The sequence below is a fragment of the Scyliorhinus canicula genome, chromosome 13, assembly GCF_902713615.1.
Source record: "Scyliorhinus canicula chromosome 13, sScyCan1.1, whole genome shotgun sequence".
Lineage (NCBI taxonomy): Eukaryota > Metazoa > Chordata > Chondrichthyes > Carcharhiniformes > Scyliorhinidae > Scyliorhinus > Scyliorhinus canicula.
Window position 1 is genome coordinate 44,033,148 of NC_052158.1, and position 20,685 is coordinate 44,053,832.

Consider the following 20,685-nt stretch of genomic DNA (forward strand, 5'->3'; position numbering starts at 1 on the left):
ATCTGACTCGCAAGCGGCTGCGCAGAATAGTGCGGAGCATCATGTGAAGCTTGGTTGCACAGAATGATTGACATGTCCGTTGTGGGCGGGGCTCCACATCACTGTCTTAAGATTGGATGTGAGAGCCGTCAATCAGAGAGCTGCTTTGTGCTGCGTTGTTTGATTGGCTGTGTGTTGGATATTGAGTGTGTTTTTCGAAATATTACCCTGCTGATTTGCAGGCTGAGTTTTGTTGATGGGCCATTACTGCATATAAGAAGGTGAGCTGTAATTATCTGGGTGGAGTAGATTTATTGAAATGTCTTTTTCTATCTTCTTTAAAGATTTTACCTGAAGGCCTCGGCCTTTCTCAAATGCCTGGGCTTCGATTTGATTGTTTGCCCAGTGCAGTGTCTGAGAGCTGAATTTTGGATGTGCAGTCTGACTGAGTGGAGTTAATTTCCCAGGATAAATCAGAACCATTCAATCAACTACACCAAAGCAATATTTTCCTTAGCTTCCAGCACTTTCTGCCCAGTGTGTTTTCTTCAAATAATTTTGAAAAACAAGGGGAGAAATTTCAACACCTTCATTGAATTAAAATTTTCCTGAGTTTTCTTGTACTAAACACATACTTCAAGGGTAAAACTGGTCTTCATTAGCACAACTTAAACTCATAGTGAATTGATAGCCCGTTTTACACTCTGCACGACTGCTTTTCCATTCCCCTCAAAGTGTCTGGGAAGATGAGGGTGTGGGCGGAGGAAAGAAAGCAGCCCTGTTGTCTGCTCCTGGTCATTACCCAGTGTCCTTGCTGTAAACCAGAGGACGTGTGGAGAAAAGAAAGGACTTGAACTTGATCCTCCACACAGGGGAATAATAATAGCAGACTGGTACTGTTGGACGGCTTAACTGAGGAGTTAGCCCCTTCAGCGAAGGAGGAGAGGGAATTGGAAGAAATCATGTTTCTTTTTCCTGTTTACAGAAGGAATGCATCGTATAACACCCAAGAATACAAAGCGGATCAACGCTGCCCTGACCATCACACAAGAAACAACTGTGGGAAAGACATACAGTTCGTTCAGAACATTGCTAAACACAAAGAAGTTTGGCCAGTGAAACTGGAAATCAGTCGGGAGCTTTGACATATTATCCACATGAAACAAGCCAGTGGTGGCCATTGATTCCCATCAGAACCAATCTTTGTGAAGGTTTGGTTGTGGGTGATCGGTCAGGGTGAGAGGGGAAAGAAGTGTGAGTCAGTTCCAGGTGTGGTGAGAGCGTCAATCATTCATCAAACCCCATGAACCACTGACTTCTTCCTATAGATGAGAGACTGTTTGAGTGTGAGTTGTGGGTGAAGGAGTCCACAGCGTCTTAAGGTCTCCGAACACACAAGGTGCATTTGTCATATAACTGCGAACGTAAGAACAGCGACATGGCAGAGACACTGTTCAAGTGTGAGCTGTGCGACAAATCTTTCTCACGCTTATCTTACTTTCATTTCCATGAACGCAGTCACACAGATGAGAAATCATTTACTTGTGAGTTGTGCGACAAATCATTCTCGCATTTTTCTAACCTCTGCTCACACCAGCGTATTCACGCAGGGGAGATCCCATTCACATGTGAGGTGTGTGACAAATCGTTCTCGCAGGTGTCATTTCTTCAGTCACACCAGCAAATTTATACAGGGGAGAATTTGTTTACCTGTGAGGTGTGTAGCAAAGCCGCTCAGTCATCTAACGTCTTGGACCATCAAGCAAACCACACAGGGGAGAAGCCCTTCAAGTGTGATGTTTGTGAGAAAACTTTTGCGACTTCTACGAGGCTCCTGACACACCAGAGGATTCACACTGGGGAGAAACCCTTTAGGTGTGAGTATTGTGAGATGTATTTCATCCAATCATCCGATCTCCTGAGGCACCAGAGGATCCATACAGGAGAGAAACCCTTCATGTGTGAAGTATGCAATCGAGCCTTCACTCAGTCATCGACACTCATGCAACATCGTCGTATTCATACTGGGGAGAAGCCGTTCAAGTGTGAGGTGTGTAAGAAATCATTCTCCCGCTCATCCAACTTTCGTGTACACCAACGCATTCACATAGGGGAGAAAACATTCACATGTGAAATGTGTTACAAATCATTCTCACGGTCATCAGCCCTCTATGAACACCAACGACTTCACACAGAAGAGAAAACATTCACGTGTGAGGTGTGTAATAAGGACTTTGCACAGTTATCAGGCCTGTTAAATCACAGGCACATTCACAAAGTGGAGAAGCCGCTGAAACATGAGGTGTGTGACTGAGACATCACACAGTGAACAACGCTCAGAAACACTGACATCCACACCGAGGAAAAATGTTTCAGTGTGAGGAATGTCGAAGTCTTAACAAGGTCCATGTCTTTCCTGATGCACTAGTCAATTCACAGAGGGGATACGGCATTAAATTGTGGGGTATTTGAATGAGCCTTTGAACAGTCAGTGATTCTTGTGCAATGCCGACCCATTGATACTGGGGAGAAGCCTTTTGAGTGTGAGGTCTGCAATGAGGGCTTTGCTCAGTCGCCGGGTATTGTGCATCATTGGCACATTCACATTGGAGAAAAACTGTTCACGTATGAGGTATACGTCAAAACCTTCACAAACTCGTCAAAGGTGCAGGCCCATCAGACGGGAGGAACAATTCCAAGTTTGATATTTATGATCAAGATCCCCTGAAGTATTTAAACCTCCTGGAACAGCAGTGGATCCACACTGGTGAGAAACCATTCTGGTGTGAGGTGTGTGACTTTCGCAGTGTATCGCCTGGACCTTCAACACGCCGTGATGAATGAGGGAATTTCAGATATATTGTGCTGTATGTATTTGGTGCAGTAAGGGTTAAAATATCACAGAAAATATTTGCATCTTCACATCAGGAGAACTATGACATAATGTAGGTGATGTAAAACAGTGTCCAGTACATCCTAAATGGAAGATCTACTCGTGTCTCATCCTATAATAATATAATTTATTGGTATTAGGGTTCGTATTTGACTGCTGAAAACATAATTTTTAAAAGTCTGCTTTGAAAGGAAGCCAGCTCAGTGGCGCAATTAGAGCATCATTAAAGTTGGGCCAAGTTGGGAATTCTGTTTATATAAATGAGTTTCTCCGGGGGGTAGACAATTCGATACATTTTAGTTTGGTAAGATGGTGTCGTTAATGGAAAAAACCAGTCAGGTGTTGAGTTTTCAGTTATGAAATTCAGTTAAAGCTTTGACTGTGGACCCACCAGCAGCTGCTTTCAAAACAGTGAGTTTTGATCTATCAGGAGCAGTTTCTTTCAAAACTGGAGGTTAAAGATTTGCTTGTGAACAGGATAGGAGCAGTGTCTCAAAGGCTGGCAAGTTAATCAGCAGTTTGAGACGGGCAAGAATCTGCAAGCTGGATCCTGAAGCATATCTCTTTCTCAAAGCAGGTTGTCCAAGACATATCTGTTAAGCACGTATTCCTGGGTCTGCTCAGTGTATTTAAAAGTAGATTTTGACCTGGTTTTGTTTCAGTGGAGATAAAAGATAGCAGTTAGGGTTTATTGTTTCACTGTATTGTTAAGCATTGTAAACATTGGGCCAATTAAATTGAAACTGCAAGCTGTTTTTTTTTGTCTGAGGTTAAAGTTATTTTAATCCTGTGTTAGTAATAATGTTTGTTTTAATATACCATATCTGGCACGGTAGCACAGTGGTTAGCACTCTTGCTTGACAGCACCAGGGACCCGGGTTCGATTCCTGGCTTAGGTCACTGTCTGTGCGGTGTCTGGGTGGGTTTCCTCCGCGTGCTCCCGTTTTCTTCCACAAGTCCTGAAAGACGTGCTTGTTAGGTGAATTGGACATTCTGAATTCTCCCTCTGTGTACCCGAACAGATGGCGGAGTGTGGCGACTAGGGGATTTTTACAGTAACTTCATTGCATGTTAATGTAAGCCTACTTGTGTCACTAATAAAAACTATTATTTTTATTATTGCGTGGGATCACCCCTGGAACAAGGTATCCTTTCCTCACAGACTTACAATTGAAATAAAACATTGGGGTTTCTGTCCGGTATCTCAGCAACTGTGGGGGTCTGGTCCTGGATTGTAATAACACTCACCCAGAGCAGAAATCCGATTGGTCTTATGATGAATGTAGGAATTTAAGCTATGTATTTGGTGCAGTAAGGGTTCAAAGCCTGTGTTAGGATGTGTTTGACTGCTGCAATAGTGTTTTTAAAATCCTGGTTTGTAAGACAGTTAGGCCTTTTAGGAGCCAGAGGTACAATGAAAGCATCATACAAGATTGAGCTAATGGATTTTTGTTTGGATTAAGAGGGTTGCTTGGGGAGTAGATAGTTAGAGACATAGTATTTCAGCCTGGCAAGATGATGTAACTAATGGGAAGAGCTGGAGTACCAGGCATTTTGCAGAAAAACAGTTTAGTTTAAGATTGAGATGTGAACAGAAATCAAGCATCTGCTCACAATATAGTTCAGTTAAAGATCTGTCTGTGGACACACTAGCAGTTTCTTTCCAAACAATTCAGTTCGTGTTGGGAGCTGTAAGTCAAGCTCTAAAAGCAGTTTCTGACTACTTCAGCTAGAAATTCTGCATTGTTCTGACAGGGCAAGTTCTCTTTCCTTAAAACAGCCTCAAGCGATTTCTCTTTTCAAAGTGGAGTTTCAAGACGTCTCTACACAGCAAGTATTCCTATTCCTGAGTGCTAACTGTATTTAAAAGTAGAATGAGATCTGAGATGGTTCTGTTATTTGAGTAGAAGTAAAGGCAGTAGTTTGGGGTTATTGTGTCACTATTTATTAACATTAAGAGGTAATTGTAAGCTACTTTTCTTGTGTGATGTTAAACGTACTTTAATTCTGTGTTCAGAATAAAATTTGTTTTAATATACCATATCCTTGTTTTGCGTGAAATCACTCCTGGAGCAAAGTATCCTGTCCTCACATATTTATAAAATTAAAATAAAATATTTGGGTTTCTATCCAGTATCCTAGCCACTGTTGGGGTCTGGTCTCGGATCGTAATAAAATTGGGGCTCTTTATCCTGGATTTACAATTCCTTGTTTGGCTTGGGATCATTGAACTTAAAAAAGGTGAGTGTGTGTGTGTGTGAAACGGCTGCTTTCTTTCAGGGTTTGAAGTTTAAATAGGGAATGACTGGAAATTGCCACTTTCCATTGCAAAACAATTCCTGGGTGTGGAAAAGGTTACTTGGGCTGGTTTATAAAGGGTGACTAAAACAAAATGTTTGGTCAGTGAACAAGTTGCAATTAACTTTATCTGAAAGGATGAGGAAGGTAGGAATAATACAAGCAGTCGCTCAGCATTTCAATTTGCCAGACACAGTCTAAACCATTAGATTTAGCTAGGATTCAATTACAAATAAAACAATTAGAAATGCAGAAAAAAGACAAACAGAAAGGAATTGAACTGAAGAAATTGGAAATGAAAGAAAAGGATAACTGGCAATGGCGGAACGGCATAGCGGCACAGTGGTTAGCACTGCTGACTCACAGCGCCAGGGACCCAGGTTCAATTCTGACCTTGAGTGACTGTGTGGAGTTCTCCCTGTGTATGTGTGGGTTTCCTCTGGGTTCTCCGGTTTCCTCCCACTGTCCAAAGATGTGCAGGTTAGGTAGATTGGCCATGATAAATTACCCCGAGGTTGGATTGTGGGGATAGGGTGGGGGATTGAGCCTAAGTGGGATGCTCTTTCGGAGGGTCAGTGCAGACTCAATGGGCCGAATGGCCTCTGTCTACACTGTAGGGACTCTATGATTCAAATTCTATGAAAAGGAAAAAGAGAGGGCTTTTTGAAAGGAAATGGGAAGGAGGAGGCTTGAGGTAGTAATGGAAAGATTAGCAAAGGAAGAAACGGATAAGGAAAAAGAGAGAATTTGAACTTTGGAAACTGGAACTGCAAAGAGAACATCAACGGAAAATGTTGGGAGTTAAAGGCAGAAGCTGTGGAAAGTAGAGGAAGAAGAAACACTGCCAAGTCAAACGCCTAGTAGGGATATGTTTAAGTATATTCAGGCATGGCCAAGGTTTGACAAAAAAGATGTAGAATCATGGAATCCCTACAGTGCAGAAGGAGGCCATTCGGCCCATCGCGTCTGAACCAACCCTTGGGAAGACAACCCTACCTAGGCCCATGCCCCCAACCTATTACTGTAACCCAGTAACCCCAACTAACCTTTTGGATTCTAAGGGGAAATTTAGCATTGCCAATCCACCTAACTTGGATTGGATTGGATTTGTTTATTGTCACGTGTACCGAGGTACAGTGAAAAGTATTTTTCTGCAAGCAGCTCAACAGATCATTCAGTACATGGAAGAAAAGGGAATTAAACAAAATTCAAGAAAATACATGAGAATACATAATAGGGCAACACAAGATATACAATGTAACTACATAAGCATTGGCATCGGTTGCAGCATACAGGGTGTAGTGTTAATGAGGTCAGTCCATAAGAGGGTCATTTTGGAGTCTGGTGACAGTGGGGAAGAAGCTGTTTTTGAGTCTGTTCGTGCATGTTCTCAGACTTCTGAATCCCCTGCCCGATGGAAGAAGTTGGAACAGTGAGTAAGCCGGGTGGGAGGGATCCTTGATTATGCTGCCCGCTTTCTCCCCGGCAGCGGGAGGTGTAGATGGAGTCCATGGATGGGAGGCAGGTTTGTGCGATGGACTGGGCGGTATTCACGACTCTCTGAAGTTCCTTGCGGTCCTGGACCAAGCAGTTGCCATACCAGGCTGTGATGCAGCCCGATAGGATGCTTTCTATAGTGCATCTGTAAAAGTTGGTACGGGTTAATGTGGACATGCCGAATTTCCTTAGTTTCCTGAGGAAGTATAGGCGCTGTTGTGCTTTCTTGGTGATAGCGTCAATGTGAGTGGACCAGGACAGATTTTTGGTGATGTGCACCCCTAGGAATTTTAAACTGCTAACATCTCCACCTCGGCCCCGTTGATGCTGACAGGGGTGTGTACAGTACTTTGCTTCATGAAGTCGATGACCAGCTCTTTAGTTTTGCTGGCATTGAGGGAGAGATTGTTGTCGTTACACCACTCCACTAGGTTCGCTATCTCCCTCCTGTATTCTTACTCGTCGTTATTCGAGATCCGGCCCACTATGGTCGTATCGTCAGCAAACTTGCAGATGGAGTTGGAACCAAGTTTTGCTACGCAGTCGTGTGTGTACAGAGAGTAGAGTATGCAGCCTTGCGGGGCACCGGTATTGAGGACTATTGTGGAGGAGGCGTTGGTGTTCATTCTTACTGACTGTGATCTGTTGGTCAGAAAGTCAAGGATCCAGTTGCAGAGTGGAGAGCCAAGTCCAAGGTTTTGGAGCTTTGATATGAGCTTGGTTGGGATTATGGTGTTGAAGGCGGAGCTGTAGTCAATAAATAGGAGTCTGATGTAGGAGTCCTTGTTTTCGAGGTGCTGTAGCGATGAGTGTAGGGCCAGGGAAATGGCGTCTGATGTGGACCGGTTGCGACGGTATGCGAATTGAAGTGGGTCAAGGCGTTCCGGGAGTATGGAGATGGTGCGCTTCATGATCAGCCTCTCGAACTACTTCATTACAACTGATGTCAGGGCCACCGGGCGGTAGTCATTGAGGCATGTTGCCTGGTTCTTCTTTGGTACCAGTATGATGGTGGTCTTCTTGAAGCAGGTGGGGACCTCGGAGTGGAGTAGGGATAGGTTAAAGATGTCTGTGAATACCTCTGCCAGCTGTTAGGCGCAGACTCTGACTGCACGTCCAGGGATCCCGTCCGGGCCCAATGCCTTCCGTCCATCGCCTAATTTGCACATCTTTGGAGCTTTTAATATCATTTGAGAAAGTGGTTAAACAATTGAACTGGCTAAAGACCATGTGGGTAGTGTTGGTTCAAACCAAGTTGATAGGTAGAGCTAGTAGTGAAGTGTTTGCATCACGATCAGAGGAGGTATCTAAGGATTATGATGAGGCGAGGAAAGCTGTATTAAATGTATATGAACTAGTGCCAGGAGCCCACAGAAGTTTTGAAATTTAAGGAAAGAACCACGTCAGATATATATAGAATTTGAAAGAAGTAAACAAAATAATTTTGATAGGTGGATAAGAGCCTTAAAAATGGACCAAATCGAACCCACCGGCAAAGTGTAGATGGTTAGTTATGGAGTCTGACACCAGGAGTGCATAGTCCAAAAATGAGAGCCAAATATTTTAGGAGTGAAATTAGTGGTTAGCACTGCTGCGTACGGCGCTGAGGACCCAGGTTTGATCCCAGCCCCGGGTCACTGCCTGTGTGGAGTTTGCACATTCTCCCTGTATCTGCGTCACTTTTGGCCCCACACCCAAAGATGTGCAGGTTAGGTGGATTGGCCACGCTAAATTGCCCTTTAATTGCAAAAAATAATTGGGTACCCTAAATTTATTTTTAAAAAACAAATGTATGACGCGCTCAGGGAAACTATTATTTTGGAAGAATTTAAAGAGTAACTTCCCACAGAACTGAGAATTCATGTGGAAGAGCAAAGCGTTAAAACTGTTAGACTAGCACCAGAAATTACAGATTTTGACTTTGAATTAATTCACAAAGCAAAAGTTTTATTTTTGACATCAATTTCAATCTTCTAAGGATAGAAATTGAGGGAATGAGAAATTCAAAGCTAATCAAAGGAGGTCTAGTTGGGAGATATTAGGGACAGTTTGCCTCAGGTTAAAAAAGAAACCTATGATAGTGGAAGAGAGATAAGAAAACTTGAATGTTTTCATTGCAGTAAAGTTGGACACAGTGAAGTCGCAGTGTTGGTGGCCTAAGAAAAGTGCAGGGGAAGACAAGACTCATTAAAACAAAATAAACCAGTGGGATTTATTAAAGTGGGAATAAAAAAACATTGTTCCAGTGGAAGAGGTGCAACAGAGTGTACAGCCTGTCAGAGGTTGGTGGATAAGCAGGTGCCAGATCTTTTTAAATATTTTATTTGTTGGGGTACGGTTTACCCATGTATACAAGGTGGAGGAGGTAAGGAGATTAACATCTTTAAGGATACAGGAGCAAGTCAATCTTTAATGGTGAGAGATAATGGTCGTTCAAAAGGGGTGTAGCCAGAAAGGTGGTAATATGTGAAATTAGTGGTGAGTGGTGTGCCACTATATAAGGTAAGGCTATAGGGTCCAGTGAAAAGTGGTGGTACCAGTAAAGAAAAATTACCTTTTTCAGGGATACAATTTATCCTGCGTAATGATATAATGATCACAAATGGGAGTGATGCCTACTGTAGTTGAAAAACCAGTGGAAAGCCAAACAACTGAGGTGTTGCAAGAAGCAAAGCCTGAGGCACTTCCAGATTGTGTGGTGTCAAGATCACAAAGTCACAGGTTGAGACAGGAGGAAGAGAACTCGAGGAGTAAAGATAGGGAGGCTGGCGTCCAGTCATCGGAACCATGTTTGATCAGTTGGTTGTAAAGAACAAGAGCAGGATGAAGCAGATACCTTTAGCTCAAGAAAGTTGGTAGAATTATTTACAGCAGAAAGATTCAGAGATGAAACTGTTGTATCAGAAAGCATATACAGAAACAGAATCTGAGAGGGCAGCACAGTGGCGTAGTGGTTAGCACTGCTTCCTCACGGTACCGAGGTTCCAGCACTGGGTCACTGTCCCAGTTTAAAAGTGGCAAAGCCAGCACCAAGCTCAAAGTTTCCTTTTCAATTGTTGAATACTTCCTCTGGTGATCAGTTACTTTTTTGGAAAAATACCCAATAGGCCGCAGTATTCCTTCGTCATCTTCTTGCAAGAGCACAGCACCTACGCCCATATCACTTTCATCAATAGCCACCTTGAATGGTTTTGTGTAATTTGGGGTGGCCAACACAGGAGCAGTGGTTAACACAACCTTCAGGCCATCAAATGCCTGTCGACACTCCGCTGCCCACTGAAATTTGCTGCGCTACTTCAGTAAGTCCGTCAGTGGAGCAACCATGCTGCTAAAATTCGGCACAAATTTACAGTAAATTCCACTCCTGCCACGAAATGTCATTATTTCCCTTCATGTTGAGGGTATTGGAAACGCCCAATAACTTTTGTTTTCACATCCCGTGGGACCCTTTGTCCATGTCCAATTGTGTGGCCAAGGAACGTGACCTGGGCTTTTCCAAACTCACTTTTGACTAGATTTACCACCAAACCCACCTCCTGAAGTTGATCGAATAACTCCATCAGATGCTTCAAATGTTCTTCCCATGTCTGACTAAAAATCACCAGATCATCTATATATACCGCACAGTTGGGTAATCCTGAAATTACTTTGTTAGTTAACCGTTGAAATGTGGCTGGGGCATTTTTCATGCCAAATGGCATAACTTTGAATTGGTACATACCATTATCATTTGGAGTCACAAAAGCTGAAATCTCCTTCGCCCTTTCAGATAAAGGTACCTGCCAGTAACCTTTAAGTAAATCCAGTTTGGAGATAAAAGCTGATTGTCCCACCTTCTCAATGCAGTCCTACAACCTTGGGATAGGATAAGAGTCCATTCTTGTAACTGCATTAACCTTTCCACAGTCAACACACAATCGTTGGGTACTGTCCTGTGACGGCACCATCACTATCGGTGAGCTCCATTGGCTACAACCCATTTCAATTATGCCAATTTTAAGCATACTTTCAATTTCATTTTGACCCTGTGGCAATTTTAGAGGGTTAAGTCTATGTGGGTGTTGTTTAATTGGAACAGCACTTCCCACATCTACACCATGTCTCACCATTTTAGTACTTCCCAACTTATTTCCACAAACTTGGCCATGTGATATTAATAACTCTTTCAGGTCAGTTCATTTTTCCTCTGCAAGGTAACTCAATAATTTATCCGAAATTTTAAGAACATCCTCATTTTCCAATTAATTGAGGAATGTCAAATTCAGAGTCATCTGGATTCGTTTATTTACTTTGAGTTAGAATCACTAATATCTTCTCCTTTTGCTCTCCTACCCTTTCAAAGTATTTTTTAAGCGTATACACATGACATACTCGGTGAGTTTTCTTTCTATCTGGAGTTCTTATCAAATAATTCACCTCACTCAATTTCCTTTCAATTTGATATGGTCCACAAAACCATGCTTTTAAAGGTTCGACTACTACTGGTAACAATACTAAAACTTTATCTCCACTGGCAAAACTATGAACTTTTGCTTTCTTGTCCGCTACCTGTCTCATCAGATGCTGTGCAACTTTCAAATGTTGTCCAGCCAATTCACCTGCTCTACTTAATGGTTCCCTAAAATTTGACATGTCATCCAATAATGTAATTTCAGACTGCTCACTCACCAATTTCTCCTTAATCAATTTAAGTGGTCCTCTTATGACCAAAATTTAGTTCAAAAGGACTGAATTTGGTTGACTCATTAGGTGTATCCGTAATTGAAAACTGTACGAATTGAATTCCTTTATCCTAATCCTCTGGATAATCTTGACAGTAAGCCCTTAACATTGTCTTTAATGTCTGATGCCACTGTTTTAACGCTCCCTGTGATTCTGGATGGTATGCAGTTGATTTAAGTTGTTTTACTCCTAAGCTATCCACAACCTCCTCGAGGTAAAACTTGATCCCTGAATCCGATTGTACTTCTATTGGTAGTCCATATTGAGTAAAAAATTTAAGTAACTCCTCCACAATCTTTTTAGCTGTAATATTGTGTACTGAAATGGCCTCTGGAAACCTAGCAGACGCATCCATTATAGTCAAAAGATATTGATTCCCACTTTTTGTTTTAGGAAGCGGTCCTCGCAATCAATTAAAACCCTTATGAAAGGTTCCTCAAATGCTGGAATGGGTATTAATGGTGCTGGTGTTATCACTGCTTAAGGTTTCCCTATCATTTGACATGTGTAGCACAGGGTCCCAGGTTCGATTCCTGGCTTGGGTCACTGCCTGTGCGAAGTCTGCACGTTCTCCCTCTGTCTCCGTGGGTTTCCTCTGGGTGCTCCGGTTTCCTCCCACAAGTCCTGAAAGACGTGCTGTTAGGTAATTTGGGCATTCTGAAATCTCCCTCTGTGTACCCAAACAGGCGCCGGAATATGGTGACGAGGGGCTTTTCACAGTAACTTCATTGCAGTGTTAATGAAAGCCTACTTGTGACAATAAAGATTATTATTATTATGTGTGACATGATCAACAAAATTTAACTATATCTTTATGTAGTCCAGACCAATAAAAATATCTCTATATTTTAGCTTGAGTTTTCCTTCCTCCCAAATGACCTACTGGTACCTCATGTGCTACTCGCAACATCTCCTTTCTATAATAATAACTTTCTGGTATACACTCAGATTCCTCTTCCGTGTCTTTTCTGATACATCAGTTTTATTTCTATATCTTTCTGTTGTAACTCCACCAATTTTCCTGAACTAAAAAGTTTTCACCTCATCCTCCACCTGTTCTTATTCTTTTCCAACCATCTGATCAAAAATCGTTTCTGATAATTGAACTTCAACTTTATCTTCACTCTTTGATTTCTCCTCTTGCCTTAACCTGTGACTTTGCGACCTTGTTCCAACACAATCAGGAGAAATCCCAGGATATTCATCCTTGAACAATTCAGTTGTTTAATTTTCCACTGGCTTATCAACCACAGGTGGCATCACTCCGACCTGCGATCCAATTGTATTCCTGGACAAGATGCTTTCTCTATTACTCCGACTACCACTTCACCACTCTTCACTGGACACTCCAACCTCACCTTATATAATCGAACACTACTCTTCTCACTCTTAATTCCACATATTATCACCTTTTCTGGCAATATTCCTCCTAAACTACATAATTCCTCATGTTTTACCATCAAAGATTGAATGGCTCCCATATCTCTTAAAATTCTGACTTCTTTACCAACACACAAGTAAATTCTTTAAAGAGATCTGGCACCTTATTATCAATCAAATCTTGATCAGGCTGTAAATTATTTTGCACCTCCTTCGCTTCACTTGGGCTTTCCTTTACCACTTTAACAAACCCCACTGGCTTATCCTGTTTTACCACGTCAGCCTTCCCAGTGCTTTTCTTCAATCCCCAACACTGTGACTTAATGGGCTAGTTTTTTACAGTAAAAACATCTGAAACTTTTCATTACTCTTCCACCCTCCTGGATTTCCTTTTCAATCTGAGGTATACTCTCCTTATTGTCTCCCATCAGATCACCTTTACCTTTACCACTTGAGTATTTCTCATGTCCCCAGTTTCTATCCCCCACAGGCTGAAACTGATGTCAGAAACCAAGCTTTGATTTATGAACTAATTCAAACTAATCTGCCATTTCTGCTGCTAATCTCACAGTTTTAACCCTCTGCTCTTCCACATGAGTTCTCACTACATCAGGAATTGAATGTTTAAACTCCTCCAAAATTATAATTTTTCTAAGAGCTTCATATGTCTGGTCTATTTCCAAAGCCCTTATCCACCTATCAAAATTACTCTGTTTGATCCTTTCAAACTCCATCTATATTTGACCAGGTTACATAGAACATAGAACAGTACAGCACAGAACAGGCCCTTCGGCCCTCGATGTTGTGCCGAGCAATGATCACCCTACTCAAACCCACGTATCCACCCTATGCCCGTAACCCAACAACTCCCCCCCCTTAACCTTACTATTAGGACACTACGGGCAATTTAGCATGGCCAATCCACCTAACCCGCACATCTTTGGACTGTGGGAGGAAACCGGAGCACCCGGAGAAAACCCACGCACACACGGGGAGGACGTGCAGACTCCACACAGACAGTGACCCAGCCGGGAATCGAACCTGGGACCCTGGAGCTGTGAAGCATTTATGCTAACCACCATGCTACCGTGCTGCCCCTAAGGTTCTTTCTTTAAATTTCTAAACCTTTGTCTGTAAGCTTCAGGCACTAGCTGATATGTACCTAAGATGGATTTTTTCGCCTCCTCATCTGTCCCAGATACCCCCTCTGATAGTGATGCAAACACGGCACTAGCTCTACCTACCAACTTTGTTTGAATCACTAGTACCCACATATCCTGTGGCTATTTAATTTGGTTAGCAACCTTCACAAATGAAATGAAAAAGGCTTCTACCTCCTTCTTATCAAACCTTGGCAATGCTTCAACATATTTAAATAGATTCCCACCAAGCCTTCAACCTCGACGATCTTGCTCTTTCTCACTATCCTCAGACTGTCCGTTTCTCTTTACATCCACCAATTTTAACTGACTTTCACGTTTCATGCCCAGTTCTCTCTTTTTCTTTTTCCTCTCTCTCCTTTTTCTTTTTCCCTGATCTGTACCTCCCTTTCTCTCGCTTTTTGTTCTGCTCGGCATATTCTTTCTTTTTACCTCATTTCAAATTCAAGCTTCTTTAATTCTTTTCCATGTTCAAGATGCTGTAATGCATTTTCATGTTCAAGCTGCTTCACCTGTAATTGAATTCTTGCCATTTCCAATGATTCTGACTGTGTCTCAGGCAATTTTAAATGCTCAGCTACCGCCGCAATTACCTCTTCTTTTTGTATTTTGTCAGGCAACGTTAACTGTAATGTTTTTGCCAAATGTAAAGCCTTTTAAAAAGAAAATACATTTAGAGTACCCAATTCAGTTTTTCCAATTAAGGGGCAATTTAGCATAGCCAATCCACCTACATTGCACATCTTTGGGTTGTGGGAACGAAACCCAAACACGGGGAGAATGTGCAAACTCCACATGGACAGGGACCCAGAGCCAGGATCAAACCTGGGACCTCAGCGTCGTGAGGTAGCAGTGCTAACCACTGCACCACCATGCTGCCCTTAAAAGCCTTTTTTCTGGTCTCCGTTTGTAAGGTGCTGCGCATGACCCTCTCCACCCCCAACAATTTCTGAGCCTCCGAAAGAGTCATTGTCCACAACACACTGCCTATTTAAACTTGAATACTACGCCTGAAAAGCAAACACAAATATGCTCACACATCACTGTCGTTAAGTTCACTAAGCCAACCCAATCACGAAAGATAGACATTTATCCCGGATGAGCCCCCAATTTTGTTATGGGCCAGGGTTTAGATATGCCAAAGTGTATTATGGAATTCATCTGACCTGTAACTTTTTGTTGAATTTGGCTCAGATGAGCACACGAGCCTTCACTTGAAGTGTGATTCAACAGTCCTCCGAGACACATTAATCAAAATAAGCTTTATTCTAAGAACTTAGTTAACATTCATATAAACACAGAGCAAGACATAAAGATACCCCACAGCTGCAGAAATCTATGTATCAAACTTAATGAATTCCCTCTTAACTGATTCAATTCAAAAACACAATCCCATAAACCAAAATAAATCTTTCAAGGGTGTGGTCCAGCACTCTGCATTATCACTTGAATAAGACTGGCTTTTCCTGAGATTCTGACCCCGTCTCGCCAGAAGATTTACGACCTTCTAGAAAGCAAACTATATTTTTTAAGTTACTAAAGCAGGTAGCTAAAATCAATATTTACTGCATCAGATATTTAAAATGAAAATAGAGAGACAGGCCAAAACAATTCTGTTCTCTGTCTGAGTCCACAGCAGCCAAAATGAAAGCAAAAGTAATAAACAGCTCACAGAGCCACAGGCCAGCTCCACCCACACAATGACAACGCTGAAGCCATGTGATAAAACAAAAACCTTTCTTAAAGGGACACTCCCATGACGATGTGCAACAGCATTTCTTTTCTCATCTCTTTAGGGATACTGACCCCAGTCCCTTTGTCCAAGTTGCCATCTTGGCCAACCACTTTATCTCTGTCTACCCAATTTCCCTTACAGCAACAGGCATGTCCTTGATGGTTTCAGACCATCCTTTTATCACAACTTGCTGTAACATTTGAAAAATTGTATCTCGTTATGTAGTTTGTTTGATCTGAGAAAGATGCTTGTCTGTCAGTTCAATGTCTCTGCCTGGTTGATGATTGCAAAGCATGTTGTGCTATTGCTTCTTGTTGAATCTGGAAGATTTCACACTCTGTACTAGCTTCATCGACTTCCTTCAAAGAGAGTGCAGCTCTCCACAGCATGTCGACGATTTATATCTGCTTCCCTTGCCTGCACTTCACTTCCAAATTATATTTCTGCAAATTAAGTAACTTCCTTTGTAAACACTTTGGAGCAGATAGAAGCAGTTTGAGAAAGATGCTTTGAAGTGTCTTATCGTCAGACTCTGCCGTCACTTTTTCTCTCCCAAAACAGGTTCTGGTTGAAATGCTTACAAGACATTCATCAGGCATCTTCTTGTGTTGTTCAGCTTGTGTTAATGCTCTGGATATAAGCAAAACAAGTTGTCTGTAATAACCTGCATGGAGCACATGGGGCTGGCTTGATTGTTTTCCCCATGTAGCTCGAGGAGTATGAGCTCCCCCTCTAATTACGGGGTTCTTACCATGTGTATATGAGGTCGAGCAGGTAGGAACCGACCAACAGTGAGAGGACCCGGTGAAGTCTAACCGGGCCCCTTCGTAAATAGTACGTATATTAAATCTTCTCTATGTGACTCATCTGACTCCCTTTGCCTTTATTAAAATGGCAACAAGATAAACTGGAACTGTCGACATGCTACTCTGCCGATTACGCCATCTCTTTGTGACTTTTGTAGCCACCTGGGGTGGCCACGTCCCAATTTCAAAATGGACACTTGCAGGGAATGAAGGGAAAAATTGGACAATGCTAAGAAAGCAGGCAAGTGCAAGGTTTGTCTGTGGATTGGAATTTGCAGCTCCCAGACAAGACCGATACTACCAGCCATTAGCATACTAATGAGCTATCTCCGGGGACAAAAGAGAAACATTTAAGCAAATTATACCAGAGCAGACTCCCGGTGCCAGTGGAGACTAAAACAAAGGCAGGCCAACAGTCACCTTGAGCAGCCCAGCGATCAGGCAGCCACCCCTTTATTGGAGACAAATCAATACAGATGATTAGGACATGGTCCAATTAATTGGGGCCAAGTTCAAGGCCCGCCCAAAAGAGCGTGAAGCCCTTTTGGGGTATAAAGAGGAGCCCCCAAGACAGATCGGGCTCTTCTTCTTCATCATTATCTTGGCCTTAGCTCTCAGCGACGAGAGACCTGCCAAGCACCAGACAAGTAAGTCCAAAGTCAACGCACGCTACGAGATAGGCGCTCCTAGCTACTATTCTATACCAGTTCGATGCCAGCAGCCTCAGAACCGGACAACAGCCATTGTTCCTCTGACTGAGTGGGCACCCAAAGCTAAGTATAGGCTTTTAGTAGTAGTGATAGTTTAGTGAGTAGAGTTTGTGCATGAGTATAATTGACTGTGTGTGTAAATAAATGTGCATTGATTTTGAACTTACTAACTGGTGTATCGAGTCTTTGATCAGTATTCGGATTTGAACCTTGTGACGGTACCTTGAGCTAGCATAATTAAAACAGAGCAAATTGAGGAGAGAGCATAACGAGCAACACTTTGCATCACCTGGGACTGAGGTACAGCTTTGGGTGTTCACTCTGCCTTTGTTTGGCTTTGCAGATTTTGCTTTCACAAGAGAGTACTTCTCAGGGCATATAGGAGCTCTAAGGTATGGAGGATAATGTCGTAAGACGCTGCTCCCCTCGCTGCCTTTCTGTGACTCGAATAGATCGCCACGTTACAATCGGCCCAAAGACCTAAGTCATGGCACATGGCCTCTCTGGATTCAGGAGGGGCTGACTTTGCCCCCTGTGAAAAGTGCAGATGTCAGAGTTGCTGAAGCTGCCAGCAGCATGAGAGACAGTGCCCTGACCACTTGGGATGAGGTAGACATCGGCCCCTTTGTGCGGGCCTTGAAGAAGCTGCAGATGAATCCAAAATGCAACTGAACTGAATGGCTGCCCTGCGAGTGGCCCCTATTCACATTCCAGTACGGGTTAACGGCTACTTAATTCAGATAGAGTTACGAATGCTGCCTTCTCAGTGGTGCCGCACCACGTGTTTGACCGAATCTGATGCAGAGTGAGTAGATTGTCGTTGGCCAAATCGGCCACCTGCCTCGCTACACATACCAGGGAGCATTTGTCGATTGTGGGCACCACGATCGCCCTGGTGGTTTACAGACATCAAGCTTTGAGTCTTCCTCTCATCATGATGCAGGGCGACGGTAACAACCTGCTGGGTCGGAATTAGCTACACCATTCCACTGGCAACGTATACTCAAAGTAGAAACAAGTGGTTTATATGCAGTGTTACAGAAAAATACCCAACGCTTGTGGGACCGGCCTTCGGAAAATAAAAGGGGCTGTAGCAAAAATTCATGTGTCCTCGTTATCTGTACTCTACCAGTCCACTATGCAATTGTGGGCAAGGTCGAAGCTGAACTCCAGTGATTAGAAAGCCTTAGGATCATTCGTTCGGTTTGTTCTGCCGATTGGGCGGTGCCATCCATGTCCAGAGGTGGGCTTGACTATTGGCTGTGTACCAATACTCGTTTGAACATCGTCCGGGCATGTCAACTACGAATGCTGATGCGTTAAGTCGGCTCCCATTGCCCGCAGTCTCGGTGGATCCACCCACAGCTGACAAAATCATGACAGTCCTCAATTTCATGGTCCCGATGATGAAACCGGACCAGTCTGTCCTCTTTTGCAACGATTATAAATTAACGGTAAATACGGCTTCACATTTGGATCAATACCTGTTCCCTCATATCGAAGACCTATACGCCTCGCTGGCAGGTGGCTTTACATTCACAAAATTAGACATGATAAGCATTATACAATGCTTATTTGCAGCTCGAACTGCACGAAGGCTCAAGAAAATATGTTATGATCAACACTCATAAATGGTTTCCATTCGGCGTCTCCAGCTTGCGCTGTACTACAATGCATTATGGAAGGTATATTGTGAGGTCCGCAAGTATTGAGGTCTATCTTGATGATCTGTTCATCACGGGAGCAACGGAGGTGGAACACCGGAAAACCTTGAGGCAGTTTTGCAGCAGTTTTCAGAATTTAGCATCTGTCTGCTGTCATGGGAATGTCCCTTTAAGAAATATTTTTGTCTTATCACATGGCTTCAGTGATGTCATTGTGTGGGTGGAGCTGGGCTGTGGCCCTGTGAGCTTTTACTTTCGCTTTGAGTTTGGAGTTGGTTTGTGGCTCTGGAGGTTTTACTTTCACTTTAAGTTTGGACTGGTTTTGAACTGCACAGGTTGAAATAAGTGTCTCTCTATCTTCATTTCAAAAGCTGTTTCCAGACTATTTGATAACTTAAAAGTGCTAATTGCTTTCTGGAAGGAATTCAAACCTGCTGTTTTCAAAGGGAAACAGAGTATCAATGACAAGTCTTATACCAGTAAGAGAGTGTGCTGGGCCACACCTTTGAAAAGTGGTTTCTGGTTTTACTTGGATTTTGTTACTGAATTGGAACAGTTAAAGGGGGAATTCATTAAGGGTTATACATAGATTACTGTAGCTGTGTCGGGTCTTTATATTTGTAGTTGATAAAATTCTTACTGTGTGTGTTTATAAAAATGTCAACTAAATTTGTAGAATAAAGCTTGTTTGTTGATTAAAAACTCTGTTGAATAACAACTAAAAGGCAGGCTCTTGTGCTCATTGTAACCAAAATCAACCAATAGTTATAGGTCAGGTAAACTCCATAATGTACTTTGGTGTTTTCAAACCCTGGCCTATAACACTGCATAAAATGTAGTGCGTCTTCAATTCGAAGGACATGGTATATTTAGGCTACTGCGTGGACCGGGATGACATACACCCAGTCACCGACAAAATGTAGGCAATAAAGATAGCCACCGCACAGTGTGATGCTTCACAGCTTCACTCCTTTTTAGGACTGATAAATTATTATGGCAGTTTTAGATTAAATTTGGCAACAATCTTTGGTCCCCTCCATTTTCTTGTGTATAAAAACCCCTGATTTGGGGCAATGACCAGGAGATTTCATTCTGTTTGGTGAAAAGGACATTGGTTTCGTCCAAAGTACTGTCTAATTTTGAGGCCGCTAAACCCCTTTATTTGATGTGTAATGCATGGCCGTGAGGAATTGGCGCCGTACTTTCCTACCGTATGGGTGACGGCAAAGACCGTCCAATAGCTTTTGCCTCCAGGATGTTGTTGGCTGCAGAACGCAATTATGCCCATACAGAAAAAGAAGGTCAGTTGGTTGTCTTTGGAGTTAAACGATTCCACCAATACGTTTATAGCTGCCATTTTTTTATAACATTGGATCATCAGCCACTGCTTGGCCTCTTTCGCAAGGATAATGCTGTGCCACCAATTGCATCAGCCCGATCTAGAGGTGTACTTGACTACTGGCTGCGTACCAACAGTCTTTTGAACATCGTTCGGGCACATCAACTACGAGTGCCAACACGTTAAGTCGGCTCCCATTGCCCGGAGGCTTGGTGACTCCACCCACAGCTGACAAAATCATGACATTTCCTCAATTTCATGGATACCTTGCCCATGATGGCTACTTGCACCCAAGATTGGACACAGTATGATCCGGTATTCTCAAAGGTACGACAAAGGTGAACCACAGGCAGAGCTTCCAATGGAGTTGAAGGCTTTTTCGACCCAGATGTCAGAATTGACTATTCAAGATGGTGTCCTCCTGTGGAGCACAAGAGTCATCGTGCCTGCAAATGGCCAACCATTCGTTCTGAAAGACATTTACGCTGCTCATCCGGCATTC

The 20,685-nt window shown here is 42.8% G+C and overlaps 2 protein-coding genes across 2 annotated transcripts in view; both read left to right on the forward strand.

The window, feature by feature from the left end:
- LOC119976677 (zinc finger protein 271-like) overlaps positions 1 to 20,685 on the forward strand; it is a 60,362-nt gene that overhangs the window by 11,366 nt on the left and 28,311 nt on the right. The gene's annotated exons all lie outside the window — the stretch shown is intronic.
- LOC119976692 (zinc finger protein 271-like) lies at positions 3 to 3,625 on the forward strand. Its single transcript, XM_038817394.1, has 2 exons — positions 3 to 260; positions 965 to 3,625. Exon 2 carries the CDS (start codon positions 1,418 to 1,420, stop codon positions 2,291 to 2,293), a length of 876 nt encoding a protein of 291 aa, XP_038673322.1. The 5' UTR covers positions 3 to 260; positions 965 to 1,417; the 3' UTR covers positions 2,294 to 3,625.